Source organism: Magallana gigas, chromosome 2 (genome assembly GCF_963853765.1).
Source record: "Magallana gigas chromosome 2, xbMagGiga1.1, whole genome shotgun sequence".
Taxonomy (NCBI): Eukaryota; Metazoa; Mollusca; class Bivalvia; order Ostreida; family Ostreidae; genus Magallana; species Magallana gigas.
In genome coordinates, this window is record NC_088854.1 from 36493605 (window position 1) to 36517589 (window position 23985).

Sequence of the window (23985 nt, forward strand, 5' to 3'; positions counted from 1 at the left end):
TGTGCAGTGACCTTGAAGTAGGGCTTTTTTTAGGTTAAAGGTCATAGCCATATACAGTTTATCTCTGTTTACAATCATTGTTTGTGGCTATAAGTGTACTGTATATCAAGATTTTAAAGATTTAACAAAGTTAAAGTTTGATGAGAGGTCAAGAACATATCAATTTTTGTCTTGGTCAAATTTTTTATTTCCTCGGTTTATCTGATCTAATCTCACCCACTCACAGGGATAAAAATATGAAATGACCTTGACCTGAGATCTATAAACTTGGGTTAAGGTCTCTGCAACCTTTTCCTATGTTGAATCTTAAAGGGCAAGCTGCATGAAACTCAAAGCTACATTTCTTGTTCAGATGTCCATCAGCATTTCTTTATCAATCAGCATAAAAAACACAATCAGAAATATTTGTACATTTTAATTAATAAGTTTTATTCATACAGTCATGTAAGAAATTAAACAAGGTCTATGATTCTATCACAGTCCCATAAGCATGTTATGAAAGCTAATAAATGTCATGTTATTTAAAGATTTCAGCAAAGGAAGAGGAATTCCACATCCTGATAGTTCAGTGGCATCAATGTCATGGTCGCCACTCTGTAACAAAAGGAAAATAAATAAGTACAGTACTACACACTAAAATACATGTACAATCAAAAAAGTGCATTATTGAAAATTTTAGTGTTTAACCAGCTGGGCAGCACAAAATTTTAAAATTAAAAAACAAAAATATCATAGTTCAAAAATGATACAGGATTATTACCAGTTTTTGTGAGTGAACTGTGCTGCTTAGCATGGGGCATTTTTTGCTTTCTATAGAATGAAGTATTTAGATTTTGGAGGGAAACTGTTCCATAAATTTATTTATTTTAACAACACAGTGAGGAGGGCTATATTCTAGAAAATGGAGTGAAGAAATTTTGTTTTCTTTTTTCATGTATTTGTAAATGAAAAAAGAAGACTTGACATTTAAAATTGAAAGCTGTAGATTTAAAGAGCCTAACTTGAATGAGTTAGCATTTTTCTCTTTGATTATCTTGTAAAAATTAACTATTTTCACACAATATGGTGAGTTACTCTGAATTGATTAACATAAAGTTCTTACTTTTTCTTGAACAATTGAAGGCAGGTCTTGGATTTGGTTTGGATGGGATGCCAGCATAAGGATATGGATAGGGCACCAGCATACGGATAGGGCACCAGCCTAGCTTTGCCTCTAACATGTTGGATTCACAAAAGTATTATAGACTCTTGCAGAAAGTTAAAAATATCTCCAAGTAAAAGTTCATCTATGGAGCAGTCATATAATTTCATCACAACAAAAATCAGCTTGCAGACTAATTTATGAAAGGGTTCAGTAAGAACAAAATTAAAGCACCAATAGAAATGAGATCAACAACTGTAGCCAAGCTACATACGGTAACAACTTTTGCTGTAGTACATGATATGGAAGATCCAGGCATGTTGTAATTGAAGGGGTGGATCTTAAGTCTGTCACACATAGGATGGATTCCACTCCCCGGATGAACTGTTTGAGTTAGTGGTAGGTGGATATAAAGCACTGTAGGGCTGAGATTTTAAGTGTCCATGTGTATGTTGAATAAAATTGTCAAAATGTGGGAGGTGCACTTTGTGTAGTGATCCAGGGGGCTTCAGTTTGGCATACTCTGATCCCATATCATCTAAAAATATAGAAATAAAATTCTCATATATTGTTTTCCTATCTAATGTGAGATCTGAGAATGGTACATTTTGACACATGGTTACAATGTTATCTTATATCGATCACATAAAGTTTTACCTTGACGCTGAGGATGACTGAGGTCAAGGTCACTGCCCCCTCTCCCGCTGTCTGCAGTAGTTGTGTCCCCTGAAGAATCACTAAAGTTGTCTGTTGATGGCAAATGCTGTCTCTGATTGATCAAAATAAAATAGGTTTTTATAAGAAAATGTCTTTTAAAAAGAGTTATTTCCCTTAATGCAATTTTTATCTACAAAGCGATCCAGAAAATTTTTCCAGGGGGGGTCCGAAGGATAATTGTGTTTGCCAGGGGGGGGTCCGAGGCATATTTTCGCGATAATTTTACTATGTAAATTTAATAAATTTTCATTTTCCAGGGGGGGTCGGGACCCCCCCGACCCCCCCTCTAGATCCGCGCATGTTTTTGTGCAGATATTTTGACTCATACCTGTTTGTGAACAGGGGGTCTGTTAGGTAAAGAATACTGAGATTTGGGGGGTAAACCTTGGAAAGTCGTGGGTGCTCCATCATAATCAGGTTGAAGAGTTGGAGAATTCTAAAGAACAAGAAAAACACAATATGGTTAACATATGATGTTTTTACAGATTGAAGTCTGTCATGAGTCACATTCTAATTGAATTGAAGGCTGAGGGGTATATAGAACAATGTCCGGAGGTAGTTGTCCACGACCGGCTACCATATTGACCCAATATTCTGTGCTGCTATTTGTTCCCCAAATTTTTAATCCCTTCTTAAAACAGCCCTAGGATATTATACCCCCTATCTGTTGTTGACTGCCATGCCATAGATCTGAATAGCAAAGTCCCGTCAAATAGAATATTTCTACTTGGTACATCTGTTGTGCAAGATCAGATTTCTGGTATTGACACAGCAATTAAGGAAGAATGAGAATGGAATGCTCAGGCAAATAAGGGACCAGCCAAATATTGGACTTGTAAATATACCTTTTCCAAATGAAGTACTCGCCAATAAAGGAACAAAGGGCCCAAGAAAGTTAAAGCTAACAATAAGTGTGGTGAGTGGAGAGGGATTTATGTTTTCACCAGTTCCGTAGATCTTATTATGTGTTGTGAATAATAAGAAGTGTCAAGCATCAACTTGAAAGGTTTCCGAAAAACTTGAAATGTAAACCTACCAGTAAACCAGAAGATTGAAATAACTGCAAAACATCAAACATGTTTTCTACAACCTCAACTACTTTGTTTATGTTATTTATTTGAATTGTTGTTAAAACACTTGAAACTGATTGCTCAAAGCTCCTGATATATATTTAAATCCAATAACATTAATACACTGGTACATGTACATGTTATCTGTTTTAAAGAAAATGTCATTTTTTTTTTCCTAAAGCTTTTTGAAGACATAAAAAAACGGTGATTATTTAAATTAAAGCTTAAAAAACAAATTCCCTCCTCCAACCTGAATATATATTTATGATAAAATTGTTGTCTATGTAAATTTTCTCTATACATCAATAGTAATTAGTTATTAAGTACCAGTAATTATATTTTATAAAAAAAAAAAAGCACCCATGAATTCAAAAGAAAAGTTTAGATTACCAAGGGAGACCAGTGCTCCCCATGTTTACCTGAGGGAGGGCCCTGTCGTAGCCCGGGTTGTTGTATGCTGGGAACATGTCCGGGTTCTCCTCATTCAGGGTGAAGCTGACCTCCTTCTTCTTCTTCTTGGAGGGTGTGTCCCCGGGGTTACACAGAACACCGCTGATGTCCGGAGTGACCTCCATTATAACTTCTGGGATTTTCTCATCATAAAATCTTTTTTCTGGGCCTTGCTGATGAGATTTTTTTAGTTTCTTGTCCTGGCGACAAAGAATGCAGATGATTGTGAAGATGACTGCGGAGATCAAAATGGTAAAGCAGACAATGATGACGGTGATGACAATATTTTTGTTGCCATTATCCTCGAGAGCTTCTACCATCGTCCCATTTGAGTATTTTAGCACAATATAGAAGTTCGTTGTGTTACTTCTTGGATTATCTCCCTTGTCTCTGACAATAACAGACACAGCAAAAGTAACGTCCATGTTGACATGGTAAGTTTTCTTCAGAGAAATTTTTCCTGTGTTTTTTCCTATGTAGAAAATGTCAAGCTCATTTCCATTATTAAAGAAATATTCCAGCTGACTATTTGGACCTTCTTCATCCAAATCATAGGCCTTGATACTGGCTATAGGAGAACCCACGGGAGCCAGATAGGAAATTGACATCGAATTATTTTCTGTCGAGGGGTATACAATAATTGGAGCATTGTCATTGCTGTCGCCCACTAAAACATTGACCATGATCTGGCTACTAAGTGAGGGGGTACCCAAGTCATGAGCCCAGACCTTAAAGCTATATTTACTACTGAGTTCCCTGTCCAGGGATTTGGTGGATACTATGCTGCCATCGGTGTGAACCGTGAAAGGAACTTGACTGTTAGGTGAGAGAGTGAACACAAGGTCACCGTTCTTCCCTTCATCTTTGTCTGTGGCACTGACTGATCCAATGGTAGTATCAGGATCCGAATTCTCCATCACAAAGAACTGGAACTCTGCTACCTCAAACACAGGGGGGTTATCATTGATGTCACTGATGTTCAGCAGCACTGAGGCAGTGCTGGATTGAGGGGGGCTGCCACCATCCATGGCAATGACAGTAAACTTGTAGAAGAGATTGGTTTCTCTGTCGAATCGCTGATTGGCTGTGATCACCCCTGTCTCTGGATTGATGGCAAACATGTTGTGGGAGTCTGAGTGGAGCTGATATCGTATGGCTGCATTAATGCCTAAATCATCATCAACAGCCAAGACCTGCACAATATAGTCTCCGACAGCATTGTTCTCATTGATAGCAGAGAAGTACATGGCTTGCTTGAACTGTGGACTGTGGTCATTCTCATCCTCAACGCGTACAAGGAAGTGAGAGGCAGACATTAAGACCGGGGTCCCCTGATCCTGACAAGTTACAGTTACATTATGGACGGCTTTACTCTCTCTGTCCAAATCCAACTTTATAAGCACAACATACCCCTTTCCTTGCACAGCCTCCAAAGCAAAAGAATTGTCAGAGATATCACATGTCACTATTCCATTGGAGCCAGAGTCAGTATCTTCAACATTTACATGTGCAATCACTAGCCCTGGTTTGGAGGATTCCGATACGTTGACCATGCCAATACTGTTGGAGGACAAGAAGTTGACTCGTACTATGGGAGGGTTGTTTCCGAAATCCTCAACGGTGATCCTGACGATGCACTGAGACACAGTCGGCTGCTGTCCCAGATCTGTGGCCTCAATACTGATCTCATACACCTTGCCCGCCTCATACACCAAATCCCCCACAACTAGAACATCTCCACTGGTGTCATTGATCGCAAAAATCTTCTTTATTTCGTCCAGATCCGACTGAGTTGGACTGAAGTGGTACCTGATCTCAGCATTCTTTCCTTCATCTGCATCAGAGGCAGACACTCTAAGTACAGATGTACCCCTTTTGACTCCTTCCCTGACTTTGGCCTCATATACACTCTGCGTGAAGACTGGGGAGTTATCATTGTCGTCCGTGACCTCCACGGTCACTGACAAAGTCCCTGAGTTAGGGTTCAGTCCTCCATCATAGGCCACAATGCTCACCTGGTACGAGTTTATCTGCTCTCTGTTTAGGATCCTACGTAAAACTAGTTTCAAAATATATCCGCCATCTTTTTTTGTCGCATTTAATCCAAATGGACCGTCACTAGGAACAATTTTATAGCTCTGGATTCTATTTATAGCACTGGAATCAGAGTCTGTTGCTCCTTCTATGCCAATGGTTGTTCCGATGGCTTCTGATTCAGATATCTGCACTGTGATCACATCAGGTTGAAATGTTGGACTCTTGTCATTGATATCCAGAATAAGAATGTTCACTGAGATTATTTCATACTTTGTACTGACACTTGAACGCACCATCACATCAAAATCTAAAGAACAAACTTCTTTAAAGCTGCACTCTGTCTCTCTGTCAATCACAACTGCAGTATAAATGTTTCCATTGTCATTATTGATGGTAAACAAAGAAGCCATTTTGGTTTGGTCCAAGAAATCGTATTTGAGACTTTGGAACTCTTGGTCAGTCATGTTGTTTCCCAGGCTACTCTCCTTTGGAATGTTGCCCACCAGTGTTCCCAGGGGTTCCTCTTCCTGGAGAGTGAAATGGATAGATCCATAGGAGCATGGCAAAAATAACAAACACAAGGCCGACCAAAACAACGACCAAAACAACGCCATCATTTCCTGGGTGTTACTTCACATAACAGATGTCCTTCTAAAATAAAAACGAAAAAGAAAATGTCACTTAAATCCCCAAATCTTAAATGGTATTTTAAAATATGCTCTCTATAAAACAAAATAAAGACACTAAATGATACGGAGAGTTCTCAAATTTACCTATTTTCATTTCAACTCATGACCTCTCCCTATCCCTTCATTTCTGACTTTTTCACAATTTTGAGCAGTGCCTGACTTTGTTTTAGTTTACTTAAACCACTGTGACTAACCCTGTCAACTATAACTCTGACATTAATAATCTGATGTTCCACCAAAGCATCATTACCGTCGTCGCGGGGCCTTACAACCCAGACATGCTTCCTCTGGCATTGCTGCCTGTCCTCTGGTGGCCCCGGAGATGGGCACTTTCTATTAATATTGGGGATTTAGCAGGAATGATATTCAATAATACCCGGGCTATTCCTGGGATTACTGGAGCAATATGAATTATGATTGTTTATCAGGGAGTCTCATTGATAAGTCTTGTTGGATTTATCCCCCAGGTTAAGATGACAGATAAGAAAACAATGAGACTTATTAAAAACATTCCTTTCTACCCAATAAAAACAATACAGAACTAACAGAAGACATGGAATTTTCTATCAAAGGTGGAAAAATAAATTAGGGTATTGATTTTTTTTTATCCGTGTCATATGTAAAATATTAATCTTCCATAAACAAATAGTTACATTTCTATGAATCTAAACTACAATGGCTTATGTGAGTCAAAATTGTATTCTTTCATCTTACTGAATAAGTATTTAAATCAATGTAATGCTTGTTTGTTCGGCTATAAAGGAGCGCGGGGAGATGAAACAAAGGGCCGGCCGGTAATGATAGATCACTGGTCACTTATCTCCCTCGTTTACACTGCTGATCTACAGAAGCTTACTAAACAGAAACAAATTGTCAACTTTACTTGACCAGTGCTAACAAATGACAAGATAAAGCCGTGGAATTTATCCATTTCTCACACAAACATCCTAAACCTCTAAATGCCCATCAATCCCAATTGTCTTTGCATAGCCTTTAATTATGGAACGCCAAATTAACATATATTCAAATATTTGTACCTATCTTCAAATAATTGTACCTATCTTCAATTAATTGTACCTATCTGCAAATCATTTGAAGATAGGTACAATTGAATTAAAGATAGGTACAATTGAATTAAAGATAGGTACAATTGAATTGAAGATAAGTGTAAATAATTATACCTATCTCTAAATAATTATACCTAGGTACAAATGAATTATACCTAGGTACAAATGAATTATACCTAGGTACAAATGAATTATACCTATCTTCAATTCAATTAAAGATAGGTTCAATTGAATTATACCTATCTCTAATTCATTTGAAGATAGGTAAAATTCATTTAAAGATAGGTACAATTGATTTGAAGATAGGTTCAATTCAGACATATCTACAAAGGATTTGAAGATAGGTACAATTCAATTATACCTAGGTTCAATTTGTTTTGTGTATTGTTGAAAATAATGAACGCTCCCTTGAAGACATTTCAACATGGAGGGAAACGAGGGAAGCACCAACAACCCCTCTATTTGATGGGGTATCAAGTGCCTATAGAAATATTTGAAAATAAAGATAAAATATATTAAAATCATGCATTCTGACTGTATTTTGGTCTTAACGTTCTACATAAAACAATTAATTTAAGAAATGAAGATAATAATTTTTCTATTGATCGACGTATCGCATTGATGAAAAAGTTTTCCGGTCAATTTTTTCTTTGATACGCCGATCACAGGCACGTAGCATCGTTTTTGAAAGTGGGGGGGCCAGACCCATCCAAAAAATCTTGACAAGCAAAAAAAGGGAAATTTAAAGTTTTCCAAAAATCTTCAAAATCCTAATCCGTGGGGGGGGGGGGGGGGGGGGGGGGGGGGGGGGGGCGGTAACTTCAATTTCACTACTCATTTCCTAATTTTCATACCAATCTTTTACTAACTTCCAAAAAAGTGGGGGGGCCAACTCCATTATAATTCATTTTTTTATATGTAAATTTTAAAAAATTGGCTGCTGCGAGAAAAAGTGGGGGGGCCAGGCCCCCCCTGGCCCCCCCTGATGCTACGTGCCTGGATCAACAGAAAAATTATTATCTTCATTTCTTATCATTTAATAAAACATTTTCAAATCAAAAACTTTGAAGTGTCATTGATTAAAAATGTAAATAATGTAAATGAAGCGTCGAATACAAAACAACAACAGCAACAATATTCAAAATGGATGCGCCTTCATCTGATGCAGTACTATACAGGGAGTATTCATTATTGCCAATATTTTAGTAATTGAAGATAGGTTCAATTCAATTGTACCTATCTTTAATTCAATTGTACCTATCTTCAATTCATTGCATTTGTACCTATCTTCAAATCAATTGTACCTATCTTCAAATGAATTAAAGATAGGTATAATTGAATTGTACCTATCTCTAATTCAATTTGAAGATAGGTATAATTGAATTGTACCTATCTCTAATTCAATTTGAAGATAGGTACAATTGAATTGAAGATAGGTACAATTGAATTGAAGATAGGTACAATTATTTGAAGATAGGTACAAATATTTGAATATATGTTAATTTGGCGTTCCATATTTAATGTGATGTAAACGTTTATTGATTTTAAAACTTTATTAGAAAAATTAGTACCAAATTTGTGTAACTGTGTAATACCTCCTACACAAATTATATATGAGATCAACGCTTATCTCAAAATTTCCTTGAAAATTTAGATATGGTGACATAATCATCGTCAAATAATCCATGCATTAAATGTTAAATCATGGACATGTATATCACTGTGGCTTGGAAGAGTACCAACTTCAATTTAATTTAAAATTTTCTGAAAATGTACTGATTTTTGAAGATGAATCTGAATTTTTAAAAAACCCACCTATTTATGTTATTTAGAATAAATAATTAAAAAAAGGGACCAAAACCAATAACAATCTTTTTTTTTATTATATAAGAAATATTCACACTCATAAATTTTTTTTTACGAAAATGTTATTTACTACTAAATGACAAAAAATATCATGGTTTGTTAATTTCTGTTAGCCTTATTTTAGTTGAAAAGTCATTACGGAGTTTTAATTGAAGCAAAATTGAATTATTGTCATCCTGTACAAAAATTGACCTGCTATATATTCCTTAAAAGAGAAATCTTTCTTCTGACAAAAATTAATGATTTCTTCAAATCTTATTTATCATAGAAGTTTAAGTTACATGCAGACTTATCATACTAGCAAGTTTTTGCAGCAAAATAAAATTCGAAAAAAAAATAAGCTCATATTGCTTTAAGCACAATATATAATTGACAACCTCTGGCCTGGATATAAATATAAGTAAACCTTTGCAATTAAAGTATGTTTATCAAAATATTTAGATTAAAAGAAGTGTATGATTAAGCACTGATGAAATGATCTTAAAGATACATAATATAAAAAAAAGAGTTTTAGAAATATTAAATTCAATTGCTTACCTTACTTTGAATTAAGGTGGAACAGACTGGAGTGGACTCTGGAAAAAAAATATTCGGAAAAGTTAGGACAACACTTGAGAGGTGTTTGACAAGAAAATGACTGTGTAAAGAGCGCGGTAGGAATAATCTAGTTTGACTCTCACTCCAAAAGTGTCAATATTGTCCTAAAAGGCTACAATGACCATTTAAACCCTCCTTACAAAACAGGAAGCATGGCAAATATTGACTGCAAGGCTTGTTGACTTTGTTTGTTTGTTTGTCTCTCAATTAGAGCCTTTAGTCAGGAGCTGTGAGGCCGTTTTCCCTGGCTCTAATGCAGGAAACATCGGTGTCAATTTAAAGGAAAAAGGGGGTGATAAGTCGTGGGGGGGGGGGGGGGGGGTCGTGCTGGGATGACATGTCCATTCTGTGAAATTCAATCAAACACTTTCAAATTCAATAGCTTATAATGATTGAAAAGTTTAATATATATGAATAGCAATAAACAAGGGCGGCAGGGAGTTGATTGGATAAGCTCATACTATACTGTATCCTCTCTATTGTACTAAAAGAGAAATTAACTTGTCGAAAAAAAAATCTACTTCCTTTAAACTCGCGCTATGTAATTTTCAGTATATGATCTAGACTGTATACTTTCTTTTGCCTGCAAAATGTTTATGCTCTGTCAACTAATTTGAACTTGAACTACAGTACTTAAAAAACCATTAAGCAAATAAACATGTATTTTTAACATTCCTTAGGAAAGCATCATAATTAATTATAAAGCAATTTTTAAAAATACAGTTTTCTTTTATCGTTTAACCTACAAAATAAGTTACTTAATATTCATTCCGAGATCATTAATTATACGCTGTAAAGTCCATTAGTTAGTATTTACAAAATTAATAGACATTATTGGTGTAAAAAAAAGTTACATAAAAGATCATATTATAACACAATTAATTCATTTCATTATTTTTACACGTTAAACCATAGTTTAAATGTGTTTTAGATTCAAAAGTTACAAAAATATAACCTTTGATAATTTCGTGAATGACTTGCATTGCTCTGTCATATATAAATTAATCCATGCAGCTTTTTCACGTTACATAAAGGTTGTAAATTATGTCAACAATCTACCCGATCATCCACGTTTGTATGTGATCTTTTTCTTACTTAGAGATTAATGAAATCACACACTCGAGGAAAGTGTTGATAATCCTTAACACTTACGGAGGATTACAACTGTTGTATGTACATAGACCCCAGCCGTGGACAGAAAAGAGTGATCCCCCTTGAGATGTATAACATTGGACACTAACCCAGACACAAACAACTTACTATCTGTTTTATCCACATACTTAGTCTCTCTGTACATGTATGTGTACATATATACACCTAACTTACACACATGCGTCCAACCCGTGATTGTAATCGATTATTTTCTTTGTTTACATACATTGTAAACGTGCTACATTGTATTAACATTACTTAACATTCTTTTAATTAAATCTAGTCATCAAAATTAACTACGCTTTTCTGGCGAAAGTGTGTCTTAAATTTTGTCTTTTGATTTTAAAATTTTCAACTTTAAATTAGAGTGACCACTGAGTGATCACGATTAACGCAATATAATATTTAAAATAAATAAATTCAAAATATTTCTATCATCGTATATATTATTCATTAGTTATATAAGCTAACCATTCTTGACAATAAAATTTTTTGTAGCATTTAATTCTACCTTACACATAAAACAATCTGAAATAGCGTATAACACGTCTTTGAGATATTCAGTGACAGGCCGAAGAAATCCATTCTCTTGTACATCACGTAATTACAAGGGGGACTCATCATTTACTTGTGAAAATAAAAAAGTCTTTGAAATAAATCTACTTAACATTGAACTAAACCATCCTTTTACATCCTTTTAATTCATTATTACTTTCGCTGCTTATTTAAACTTTTTTTTTCAAGAAGATCTAAATTAACAGCTTGTGGAATCTCTCACCTTTAAAATTCCATGATAAAAGACAGCTGTGGTCTTTAAGATGTCTGCACTTCAGTTCTTTTCAGCTTATGAATTTAAAATTGACAGGGTCTAAGACTAAACCAATAGAAAATCTCGTTCCCTTTTGTGATTAATAAAGTGATCTAATTAAATCTAAAAAATCTCGAATGCACTTGTACCTGTAGAGTGTCTCTACTCTGGTAGAGTTCTCTTGGGAAGTGCCGCTCTCCCCACACAATAAACAGTCACTCTGTCTACACAACAACGAACTGGGACCTCTCCACAGAAATATAACCATTCAAAAATTATTGTGACACGGAAGGGTTCTTTGTTTAAAATCGCGAGAATTAATTCATATATGAAGCATCGTTAAGAAGAATCTTTAAATATTAGATATGAATAGTTTTAAATTACATTTATTTAGAAAAAGGAAATAGACAGCAGCTATGAGAACAACATGTTCACACGGAAATTTAATAGTATGTACATTTGCTTCATCAAAACATTGCCAGATTGCAAGAAGCTGATAAAAGAAACTATTCAAAATACAAAAACTTGCAAAAATGAATTATTCAACGTAAAAACTTACCGCCGTTTACATTTTCTATTACAAAACCCCAGAGTTTTCTTTCTTTCTGGGGCTAGACTGATATAGATTCTAAATACCGAAAACTCACAGACAAGAAGGAGCAATACATAGGGCATAAATAATTCCTGTGATTTGTAAGTGATCAAGTGTCATATTGAGTGATCAAAACGTCCCTGTGTCCTGTCAGAATCAATTTAGGACGATGGGTCGGGACGAACACCCATAACAATCAGGGCCCCGCGCGCGCACCCCCGGGGTCACATTAGTTGTATAATATATGATGGACCTGCTGACTGTAATTCTTTCTTGTGGGTCAATTCAAGAGACATAATTACAGCAGGGGATTAGGGACGACAGGGCACAAAATAGAATAAAATTACAGACATGAAAAGACATAAAGATGTTTTTTATCTGTTATGTGTTAAGAAACATTGTTAAATTACATGAATTACAATGGAATTGATTTAAAAGTTAAAGTCGTGTGGGTCATAAACCATACATTATGTAGTAGGTTAGGTACGCGTGCTTGACATAAAAAGATATTAGTTCTGACTTCAGAAAACACCGGCTTTCTATAGGTACTGGTGATTCAATTAATAAAAAATTACATATTTATTCAAATTCAAATGAGAATATTTCAGTGGAGTTTTAAAATCCTTTTCTCTACATTAAAAACAAAACAGAAATTTAATTGATAGATGTATGTTTTTTCTTGTTTTTTTTAGCAAGCAGTGAGGAAAAAGAAAAAAAATATAAAGAAGAACGAATTTTAAAAAATTTACTTTGCGACATTTAAACCCCTAAGATAGGACGTAATTAGAATTACTAAACAGACCCCCCCCCCTTTTTTTTTAATGCGATTCGATGGAATCTGATCCTTATTCATGTAAATTCATGTATAAGATGTCTACATAAAGCTTTAAACGAAATTTTAAAAAGGAAAACTATTACGGTCAGGATTTTAAAATTATAACGAAATATATTTGACATACAATACCAAACAAGCTCCAGAACGAATAATTTTTTTCCTTTACCATCGTACAAAAAGATAGTTATATAATCCGCCACGGGTAAAACAGGAATCGTGCCAATTTTCATAATAATTATGTGCTAAATATAATACATCTACTTTTTTTCACAAGAAGGTAAATAAATAATTGGGTTGTATGCAGTTCATCTTTACATGCAAGAAGTCGGAAAGAAAAAAATCTTAGTTCAAGATAACAAATGATAAATACCTAAAAATTTTTTTATCAAAAACATGTAATAACAACCTGTCGTTTTAGTGTAAACGGCTATTCCACTGGTTGGTACAGGGATATCGGCCACTGTCGGATACTTAGCACGTTCACAGTGAGTAGATGGTGAATTACTGGCCATACCATGACTAACCCAGCTTTTATCACCTGATAGAAAGCTCTCAATATTTGTATTTATCTTATTAGCGATGGACTTTCAATACCCCAATACCCCGAATTCTCACGATGGCATTCTGTCCAATATATCGTGTAATTTCTCTGGAGAGCAATATCAATCCATTGCGGCTACTTAAACGGTACTAAATATGTATTCAGCGCAACCCAAAACGACTGCAAGTCAATAGCATATTAATTAATAAAACTGTATCCCCGAGCATGCATAAACACTGCTTTTTTTTCTTTTTAATTTCCATAAGAGGCAAATCAATCTTAAACTGATGACGTATTCAGCATTTTGGCTAAAACAATATAATAAACAAAAAATCATAAAGTGAAAGGCTCTTACTTTTGCTTTATATATTGTCCGCACTATCAAATCCTACCTACATGTACATTCAGTAAATTTTGTTATTTATACGACTACAACAGACTTCAGCAATTTAAAACATAAACTGACTCTTTAAGACGGGATAAGAAAGTCCCTGCTTATAAGAAAATCAAAGCTTGCCATTACAAAAAGTAAAATAAGATTAGGCTTTGTAGCACTTAAAAACTGGAACATTAAAAACAAAATCATGAGTCAGGGGCCCGCTAATCTCAAATTAATGCTCTTTTAAACAAGTCTCCCTTCATTGATACTCAGTGTCCATCCCCTCCAAACAAATCCCAAGAAAGGCTAACCGAGTTCACTTCACGAGCCCGTATACATCCACAGTAATCTAGTAACAAAGGGACTTAACTCACACAGGCCCCCGGCCCCCACATCTCCCAAAGATGTGTTCCGACATTTATAGGCATTAAAGGTTTAAAAAAAATCTTTGAAAAAAGCCTTTGCCAACTTCTACAGAAAGTTTATTCTTATGGTCACAAACACCGGCACTGTGAAAAATAACGTGATACTTGACCAAATAGAACATAACGAAACCCATGGCAATGTAAAGACATACCCTTCATTAACATATTTCTTAAACATTCCAAACAAATTTACCTTCTACCCAGATAGGTCTGTTCAATGTGTGTCCACAGATGTCCAATATTTCAATGAGAGGAAAAATATTAAAATCATAAAAGTGACGCATCACCTGATCAATATTCAAGCTTTGAGAAGCGAGGCGTAAAGGCTTGCTCGATATAGACACCTCATTTAGGAACAGACAGCAGAGAAAACCGTTAAACTAAATGGAATAAATCATTTGAATAAAAATATTATACCGTGTGGCATAAGACCTGTCATATTGAAGATATTTTATGAGTTTTATTCAAAGGTAAAGATGAAAGAACTTCCACATAGAAAGCCACAGACCTGTGTAACACAAGGAATAATGGTGTGCTCTGTACACACCTCTAGCTAATTAGCATAAAGTCGTGAATCTGTTGAAAATTATTGATCACTCTCGATCAAATTGATATGGCATACATCGATAATGATATTTTTGAAAAAGCCGGAAAAATGAGCAGATTGGAATAAAATATACATGTATAAATTATAAAGTAGGACTCTTTCAGTGGAATGATAATTCAAGCCTGAACATACACTGTACTTTTTAAGTCAAAAGAATTTTCTCTTTATCTTTTTAAATTATAAAACTGGTATTATTTCCTGACATTTTGTTGAAATAATTTCCACTAAATACGAAAAAAAACCTTACCAATGCAGGTGATGTCATCTTGAGCGAAGATAATCGTGCAACGCTTGTGGTGATGTTATATACAACGTACAATGAATCAATGGATGTTTGATCTCTTTATCCTCTCTTGGTACATTGACTTACAAGATTTGTTTCTGTACACATTAGCCGTGGAGAACCCACCCTGGGGAGATTGTTATTTTCTCCACAATTACGGTTATACAAAGAGGGGCCGGTAATAGGTATGAAATTTATTGGCCTTCTCTGGGACTTCAATGGCGACCTGCAGGGAACGGACATAAAGTCAAACAGGACCGGGGATTTTATCATCACGGAGATGAGAAAAAGAATATACTAAAATCAAATAAACCTCCAGTGGTCTAAATAGCCCTGGCGGAGGGAATGTGGAGTAAATCCACTCTGACATCTTCATATCCAGATAATGAAGGCACTAAAAAGTCCGGGTGTCATAATGAGAGGCAAAACCTGGTCCAGGGTGGGATAATGACAGAGCGGCCGGCCCTAGCGACTGCCGGGCCACTGTTTGGTTTACAAGAACAAGTCTGTACCAGGCAATAATACCACAATTCAGCATCACGGTGCCTTGTTAATAGCCTCAGAGACAAGACTACGCACTCATTCTGAACAGTTTAAATTCGCGCATTTGTTTCAGTTTTTATTTTTGCTGCTGTTTATGGATGCCGTTTTTATATTTTTAATCCATGTTTCCATTACATATATTAAAATTTAGTATGTTCATGTACATGTGTATATATCGACCCAATTACTAACACGCGAACACGCCAGTTACATGTTTTTACAATTTTATATTAAACCAAAAAATGGTATTATAATCGTCACCCCCATAAAGTCCTTTATTGGTGTTCTAAACAAATTATGACGTATGAGTAACTTCTTATTCGATAGGCACAATTATATTATGAAAATGCATATTTTCGTCCTTATAAACCGAAACACAACTCCTTATTAAAAATCAATTTGACTCACTTAAAAGCTGTGGTATTTAATAGTATGAAATAGGATAACGTTCAAAAGCTCGCTGTGTAGACTTGACGGACGGCCGACATAGAACGCCTCAATGATGGGGCCACAATAGAACTTGCTCTTATCTGACCTTCCGAAAAGATATAATCAAACACATTATGGTTTCTTCTGAATAACATCGCTCGCAAATTTTCAGCGGACTTTTCTTGAGATGTCATCACCGCATAATTACAAACAATTACACCCCCAGCATGCTTCTATAATATTTTGTGGACCTGTCTTGATTTCTTCAACGGGTTTAATAAATTTGACACACGAGCTTGTAATTTCAAATTCTTAAGAGTGAAATAAGGGGTTTTAACCTTTTAAAATAAACTGTCAATAAAAAGCTAACTATAGCTATCTCAGGTTTCGCCGCTGAACTGTTAATTTGTATCCAAAGAAAGCGGGCGACAAAGGTTTTTTTTCATTACGGGCACCGATGCTTAGTCCTGGAGGGCGTGAATTGTATGAGGAAGAAAATTGTAGAGGTTGTAAGTTATCTTAACACTCCTTCGTCCCAAAGACCCCCATTTTCCCACCTGCCCCGTAAAGCATCCCCTTGCCCAGGGGAACACTTGTTTATGAGACATTGAATTTCCCTCCTTTACAGAAGAGTCTTTTTCAGTCTCCGGACCTTTGTTAACTTTGAGATGTAAATCTGCCTTGAATTAATTGAAAGAAGATAATGATTCTTTGTTTGATGGAGGAAGAAGGGAGCCACCTGACAGCTGTGATCAGTATTTACGGTGAATTTACACGGAGTTCCACATTCTGTTGAAATTCAATTTATATAATTTTTAAATAGGCGAGCTTTTATAATGTGTAATATATATGTGTTTTCTATTAGCAAACAAAAATACGTTGAGTACAAGAGTTCCATGCAGTCAAACATGGTCGGTAAAATCGTGGTAATACCATACATGTAATGAATTACTGGATCTGTAAATTCCGTATGAGAAGAAACTGTGATTCCAACACACCCAAAATCGTAACATCGTAAAGATTCATTTTAACAAGCGATTTCAAGGAACCTCACCATAAATCCCCAAGAATTACTTAGTTGCTCATGGAACATGTGAAACTAAAGGCGCCAGCCACTAAAAACCACAAACTATTTTTTATTTCTTTATATATGCGGAGTAAGTTTCTCCTTTGAAACAGAAAGTTCAAACGAAGCACACATTGTAATTTGTGTCCCCAAGTCAAGCATAGGTACACCATCCTACCATTCCTATTTATTATATCTTTATCACATTAACATAAGCAATGTAATTAGTTGGGTAAAATAATGACCTTTCCGCCAAACTCTTCAGCCTCATGCTTCTGTCCTTTACTTGTACAAAGATTTAAATTACTGAATTAAAATTTGTTTATTTCCCCGCACATAATTTTTTGTGAAGGACAGTACTTCTGACTGGTCTGTTTGTAGGTACATCTTTTACTAATTAAGCAAAAATGATTTTTTTTTCAAATAATATGATGGTTTCTTGGCTGCTTTCGATACTTGTATTCTTTTAAATGGTTAAATTATCTTCAAAATGTTCACAATTTTATTTCCGGCACAGCATAAAGAGATTTCCGGTTTCTGAATTTTATGGAACGGTGTTTTATTTTAAACCTTCTGGCTATTGTAAAATTTGTAAAGAAACCCATTCTAACAGAGATGAATTAATTGAAAAGCAATCTACACATTTGCGGCTATGTTTGCAGAACTGTAAAATTCGATTTTTCAGCCCATTCTGCAGCTTATATCTTGCCATCTTCAGACGCATAATTAAAGTGCCAATACCAAGTATCAAATATTGAAAACAATCACAAAAATTAGGACTAACATCGACACTTAATTGTGTTTCTCGTTGCAATTGTTCTAGTTCTTCATATCATTTCAAAATGAACTGTTTATACAATAGCGTAAAATATGTTCAACCGGATTGATCTTTATTTTAAAATGAACTATTAATTAGCGTGTTAATTTTCCTTTTTGTCATTAACGTTTCTAAAATAAGATAATCTAAATTTGGTTGTGAACCACCAACCTTTCGGACCCGGTGCGATGAATCCTCTCTCTCTCTATGTCAGGGTGATGATCCTCTCTTTCTATGTCAGGGCTATGATCCTCTCTCTCTCTATGTCGGGGCGATGAATCCTCGCTAGTTATGTTTAAAATCAAGCAAAGCAGAAACATTCAGAGTGGAGAGTTGACAAAAATGTATATATTGGGCGATAATTTCCCTCTCTTTCTCTATGCCGGGGCGATGAATCCCCTTTATCTCTTTAGATGCGTCCCTGAATTAAGAAAAATGAACTCCGCCGTGTCAAATATATCAACGATTTCTGAAACTCGCCAGACTAACGGACTCACTGCAGTCTATTAAACAGTTCCTCATCATTTCACTCCAACAAAGGCGGCGACTCTATTCATTCATAACCTTAATATTCCTCATCATTTTTTTAAATGAGCTCAACTTTCAATAATCACTGTCACTTTTTTTTCAATAAAGAACTATTATCTGCAGAGAACCTTGTGGGATAAAGAACTTTTTGAGACGAGGCGCACGCTTCACCTACTGATCGTCTACACAGTAGATCAACAAAATATCCCAAAATAATTCATACCTTATCAACGATCGATTGTCAAAACAGGACTTTAATAATTGACGGATTTAAATCTTCCGCGATGAAATGATACAGATAAATCATGATCACAATAAAGTCATCGTGATTACGAAAGAACATTAAAACGGAGCACATTCACAGGTGTATGTATCATTTTAAAAAATCGCCTTAAATAAACCTGAATAAACATGATAATCTGATTAATGCAGGTGCTTTAAGACTCTCTTTAACCCAAAGCTTTGATTGAAATTTCCAATTTACCTACATACTAAGTACTGAAATCAAAACCTTACTTATCTGGAGTTTCGTTATCCTAGACACTGCATGAAAGTGGGGAGTTGCATGTATCTGTGAAGAATCCGGAGGCTGCAGGCCCCACACGAGATCTGTGACCGGGAGTCGGGAGGGAGACGTGTGCTTCTTTCAGACCTGTACCCTGTCGTCGGGTCACGGGGGTGACGTCATTGCCTGTAGGGTGTCGGGGTCACGACCATCATCTTTCAAAACATCAGTCTCCTCATAGCAGCCAGGACAGAACACATTTGACGGTCTAAAGTTTATATAACATAACCTGTAATTTCTATGACATTTTAAAATTTATTGGACACAAAATTCGTCTTTGATTTGAAAAAAAAACCTAGATTTAAAGAAAAACTAACAGGTAGGAGTTAACAGTAAATGTTTATGAAAACAAGGACCTTTGTTCTAAGAGATGGTTTACCTGTTCAGACACAGCTAGGGTGACCCGGCTAACAGCGGGGCAGTCGGTTTATGAGCCCGGTGACAGTAGATGGTCGTTAATTATCACACCTAACGAGCCACAATTAATTAGCCCCTGTGCCGGGCCAGTGCAGATGACAGCGAGGAATGAGGGAATACAGCAGCGAGTGTCAGCCATGCTTCCAGCGATCAACAGGACAGCATCAGCAAGTTCTGTTGTTTTCCGATCTCGCCAATCTTCTCAATCTTGTCATAGTCTTACAAATATGCCATACATGTGAATGTATTACGAACATTGACCGACAACATGACTAAAAAGGCTGGGCATTGGAAACAGTCATTGAGACAACTTTTATTTTCGAAATTAAAGTAAAACGATTAGGACATATTTTCGATAATTCTAAACATTTCAAATATAAATCAAAGTACTGAAGAACTGACGGGAGTTGATTTTGTCGATGCTTATTTATTTTAATATCAATAATACGTGTTATTTTGCATGACAAGTTTCTAATTTGTATTTGAATTACGCACATTTTTATAATATGAATTTTGGTCTTTTTCGACAAGAATGTCGAGAAACCCCCATATGAATCATGTTAAATAATATTTAAAGATAAAATTAATTCAATCAAACTATGTATCAGTAATAGAAATATTTCTCGAAAATTGTGTGGATCCAAGCAATATTGAACTTCTAGTCTCGTTCAACCAAACGCTCGGCTGACACCGTAAATCTCCGACAAGCAAGTTTACGGAGACAGCCGAGCGTCGAGTTGAACGAGACAATATTGTACTTTGGCGTAGGAATACATACGACTACAAAAAATGTCTAAATTATTCGTACGATTTTAAAAAATCTGACTATTTTCAAGGTATTTATAACAAGTTTCCTTGAAAAACAATGCTTTAAAAGCATACATTACATTGAATTTATCAATTATTTTCAAGAACTAAGTCTTGTCAGCAGCGATGATTTGTGCTGAGGTCCAAACACTGTTTCACTTTCGGTTTGTCTGAGTAACTGCATTGGAGAGTTGATTAAAATCAACTCCCAAAAAAACTGTTAGCAGCGATGATTTGTGCTGAGGTCCAAACACTGTTTCACTTTCGGTTTGTCTGAGTAACTGCATAGGAGAGTTGAATAAAATCAACTCCCAAAAAAAGACTTATAAGATTTTGTTAATTTTTTTAAACTAATGTATCAAACCAATTTATTATACGGTTTTGGGTCTTCGTATTGATTTGTTACAGCTGTGTTTTAAAATACAAAGATTTTGGAATCATAAGATACCCATATATATGGCTTAAGGTGGGTGCTTGAAATATTGTACTTGCATACATGTACTTGTACATGCATTGCAGCGAATATACATGCAGTTTTTAAAAGGTAACTTTTTTTTCACAGAACTATTTTAAACAAAGGGCTTCTACTATTTTTTCAGAATATACAAATTGACTGCATGTACATGTTCTAAAAGTTATAGGAAGAAAATAAGCATGTTATCTTTTTTTTTTTTAGTGCAACAGGTTCTTAAAGTTTAAAGAGAGAGATGGACCAGTTAATTGTGCAATTATGAAATTAAAATAAAATTGTTTTGAAATAATCGAACTTTGCAAAATTTTTATTTTATCAGTTAATTAATGAAATGACAACTGTTGTGGTTTTATCTTTTTTCTCCATAAAACTTGATTTAATCATTTGTTTAAACAATCTATTGAAAACTGCAAAAAATTAAATTGTCTGAAAACGTGTTATGAAAAAGAGGGTTTATATATTGTGGAGATTCTGATCATAAAACTTACTGGATAAGACAATAAGACATGCATGTGTGTGTGTGTGGGGTTTTTTTTTTAATTGAAGGGATCCGTTGTCACATTCCCCCCCCCCCCCCCCTTAAAATTCAAGTTTTACCAGCTTCTCCATAAATGATCTTTATCTTTAATATGTTTTAATAGCGATGCAGGACCTAAAACTTAATGAGGAATAGTTGGTAAACAGGATCAAGAATTAAAAGAATCAACCGAGCGGCAAACCGCATGGCTCTCTCTTTAAAAATTGGTTTGTTTGTTTGTTTGGTGGGGTTTTATGTGTATGTGTGTGTGGGGGGGGGGGGGTATTTTTAATATTTACATCAATAAATTTAATTAATTATTGAATTAAAAAATGATAAAACATATAACATCAATTCTTTTCATCTAATGTTCAAGAATAAGTATTGCAGAAATGAATAGTAATGTCGAATATATTGATCAGTTAAATTAAAGAGGCGAGAGAGGTAAAACAAAGATTAATCAAGTCGATATATAGGTGGGGGTCAGAGAGGCGACACAAATTTACACCTCGCCTGTCTGTCTGACACAGAGTCCAGGTGTCGCAGGTGTGAATGGGGAGGTAGAAGGTTTGTGCGACTGTATACGGCGTCAGCTTCAGATTCACCGCAGGGAAGTTTGCCTGTATTTCAACCCAGTTTAAAAACACCCAATGTTTGCCATGTACTGTGCACTTAATTTTTTTTTTTTTAATTTTTTTTACAATTTATATCAAAAATACTTCTACATTCGTATTCATTTGTCATTTTTCCCCATTTACTAAGTACTATCATAATGTAAGAATTTCTTTTTTGATGATTTCAATTTTTTTTAGCAGAATTGTGGATATAAATTGATTTATCATTACATAACAATCCACACCTTCGGATTTTATGATTATTAACTCTTGGCTAGCGAAGATGATCGAAGCGATGGAATTCTTGAACGGAGGGCTATTATGTTTGATTAAAGAAAGACAACTCTGATTTCCTAAACGGATTGTTAGATGGTTATGCAACATGCAGTACAACACTAGTATACATTTATTCAGACAATGGCAAATGGACCTACTATACACAAGAAATTATACGTCACGTGGATTTCAGATAATAGTGAAATCGTATGTATATTGTAAATTAAAAACAAATAAAACTATAATTTATAGAACCTTAATATGTAATTTTTAGTATTTTACGGCTACCGAGAAAGTTCAGAAGTTCAGAATTTACGAATTGATATTAATATACATGCTTTTATTCTGTTTGTTCAGTTGTATTTCAAGTTGCCAAAAGTCTCGTAGATGGACGTTACAATTAAAAACACTATGCCCTTGTAGCCTAAGAGTATCAACAAAACCTTTCATTTGGGCGCCAGAACCTTCTGGAAAAGTTTATATATAACTGAACCAAAAACTCATTTCAAATCATAGCAAACCATACCATCGTACAAAGATACACCAAATGGCTTGGCTTGTTCTTATTTTGGACTGCGCAATTATTTTGCATTTTTAAGATAAGACAATATTTTTGTGAGTGCAAAGAAAATAGAAACCCTATATGGACTGTGAAAAGCGAAATCGTCATTGAATCTTTAGTATGAGAGCTCTTATTCATTGCGTGGACCCTGAGGTCCACGCAAAAAATATATAAGCGAGGTTAAACCGGATGCTATGGGGAAAATTCAGCCTGCGCATGAGCTAGCCTGGTTCCTGTGCGTAATGGGTAGCTCAGGGAACCAGGTAATTACACGTTTATCTGAATCGGGATCGGGATTACATGCCATATGCACACATAAGTTCAAAGGCGCTGTAGGTTGCACAACACTATTAATTTTTACTATATATTCTTACCAAAATTACGCAACTTTAAATACGGGTAGCAAGTTTAAAACAAACTTCTGGGTAAATTCCTCTTTACAACTTTTAAAACAATTGTTCCTAACCAATTTAGTAGCAAAAAACACACAGCCATCCACAAAGGCACGAGAGTTTGTTTACATCAAAGTTACACATGTGCTTGAAAATCATGTCCGAGCCCTTTCACACCCCTGCCTAAACAACTGGCATCAAAAATTCTAGTGACCTCGTATTTTTACAAAGGTGGGAAAATCAGGCATTTTACATGTTGTTTTTTATCTCATAAAAAAGTACAGTCCCTGTCGCTGGCGGAAAACTCCTAAAAACGAAGGGGAATTCGGGAATTATTTTCACTCAGCCATGTTTTGACGTGAACCTTCGAAAAAATAGTGTTGTGATACCTGCAATTGTAACCAAAGTCAAGCTAGCCAGCTCTAACTCCAACGCACTAACAAAAATTTTATAAAGATTATCGGCTATTTTCAAGCGTTTTCCGATCCCGATGTAAAACAACTGAAATTAACAGATCGCCCTGCGCCCAAAGTAGGACTTGTGCTCATTAGGTGAGCCCGGATTCCTCGGGGGACAGGTGTACCCTCGAAGATTCCGGCGCCAAATCAGGCACTAGTTACACCGATATCTGGCGCCAGTGCGCTGAGTTGACCTAAAGTAAACAGATTATTTCTGTTGTATAGGGATCTAAACTGGGCGCCCTGCGCCCTAACTAGGACTTGTG

At 35.4% G+C, this 23985-nt stretch overlaps 1 protein-coding gene across 3 annotated transcripts; it reads right to left on the reverse strand.

The window, feature by feature from the left end:
- Positions 1-400: 400 nt before the first annotated feature.
- Positions 401-9612, reverse strand: LOC105331129 (protocadherin-9). Of its 3 annotated transcripts, none has more exons than XM_066076372.1 (6): positions 9575-9612; positions 3348-6066; positions 2187-2294; positions 1799-1910; positions 1103-1679; positions 401-594 (listed from the first exon to the last, which is right to left on the reverse strand). In XM_066076372.1, exons 2-5 carry the CDS (start codon positions 6030-6032, stop codon positions 1492-1494), a joined length of 3093 nt encoding a protein of 1030 aa, XP_065932444.1. In that variant the 5' UTR covers positions 6033-6066; positions 9575-9612; the 3' UTR covers positions 401-594; positions 1103-1491. The 3 variants fall into 3 exon arrangements, with proteins under 3 accessions (XP_065932444.1, XP_065932445.1, XP_065932443.1); XM_066076373.1 differs by lacking the exon at positions 9575-9612 and adding an exon at positions 6299-6435; XM_066076371.1 differs by lacking the exon at positions 9575-9612 and adding an exon at positions 6189-6430.
- Between the last annotated feature and the right edge of the window lie 14373 nt (positions 9613-23985).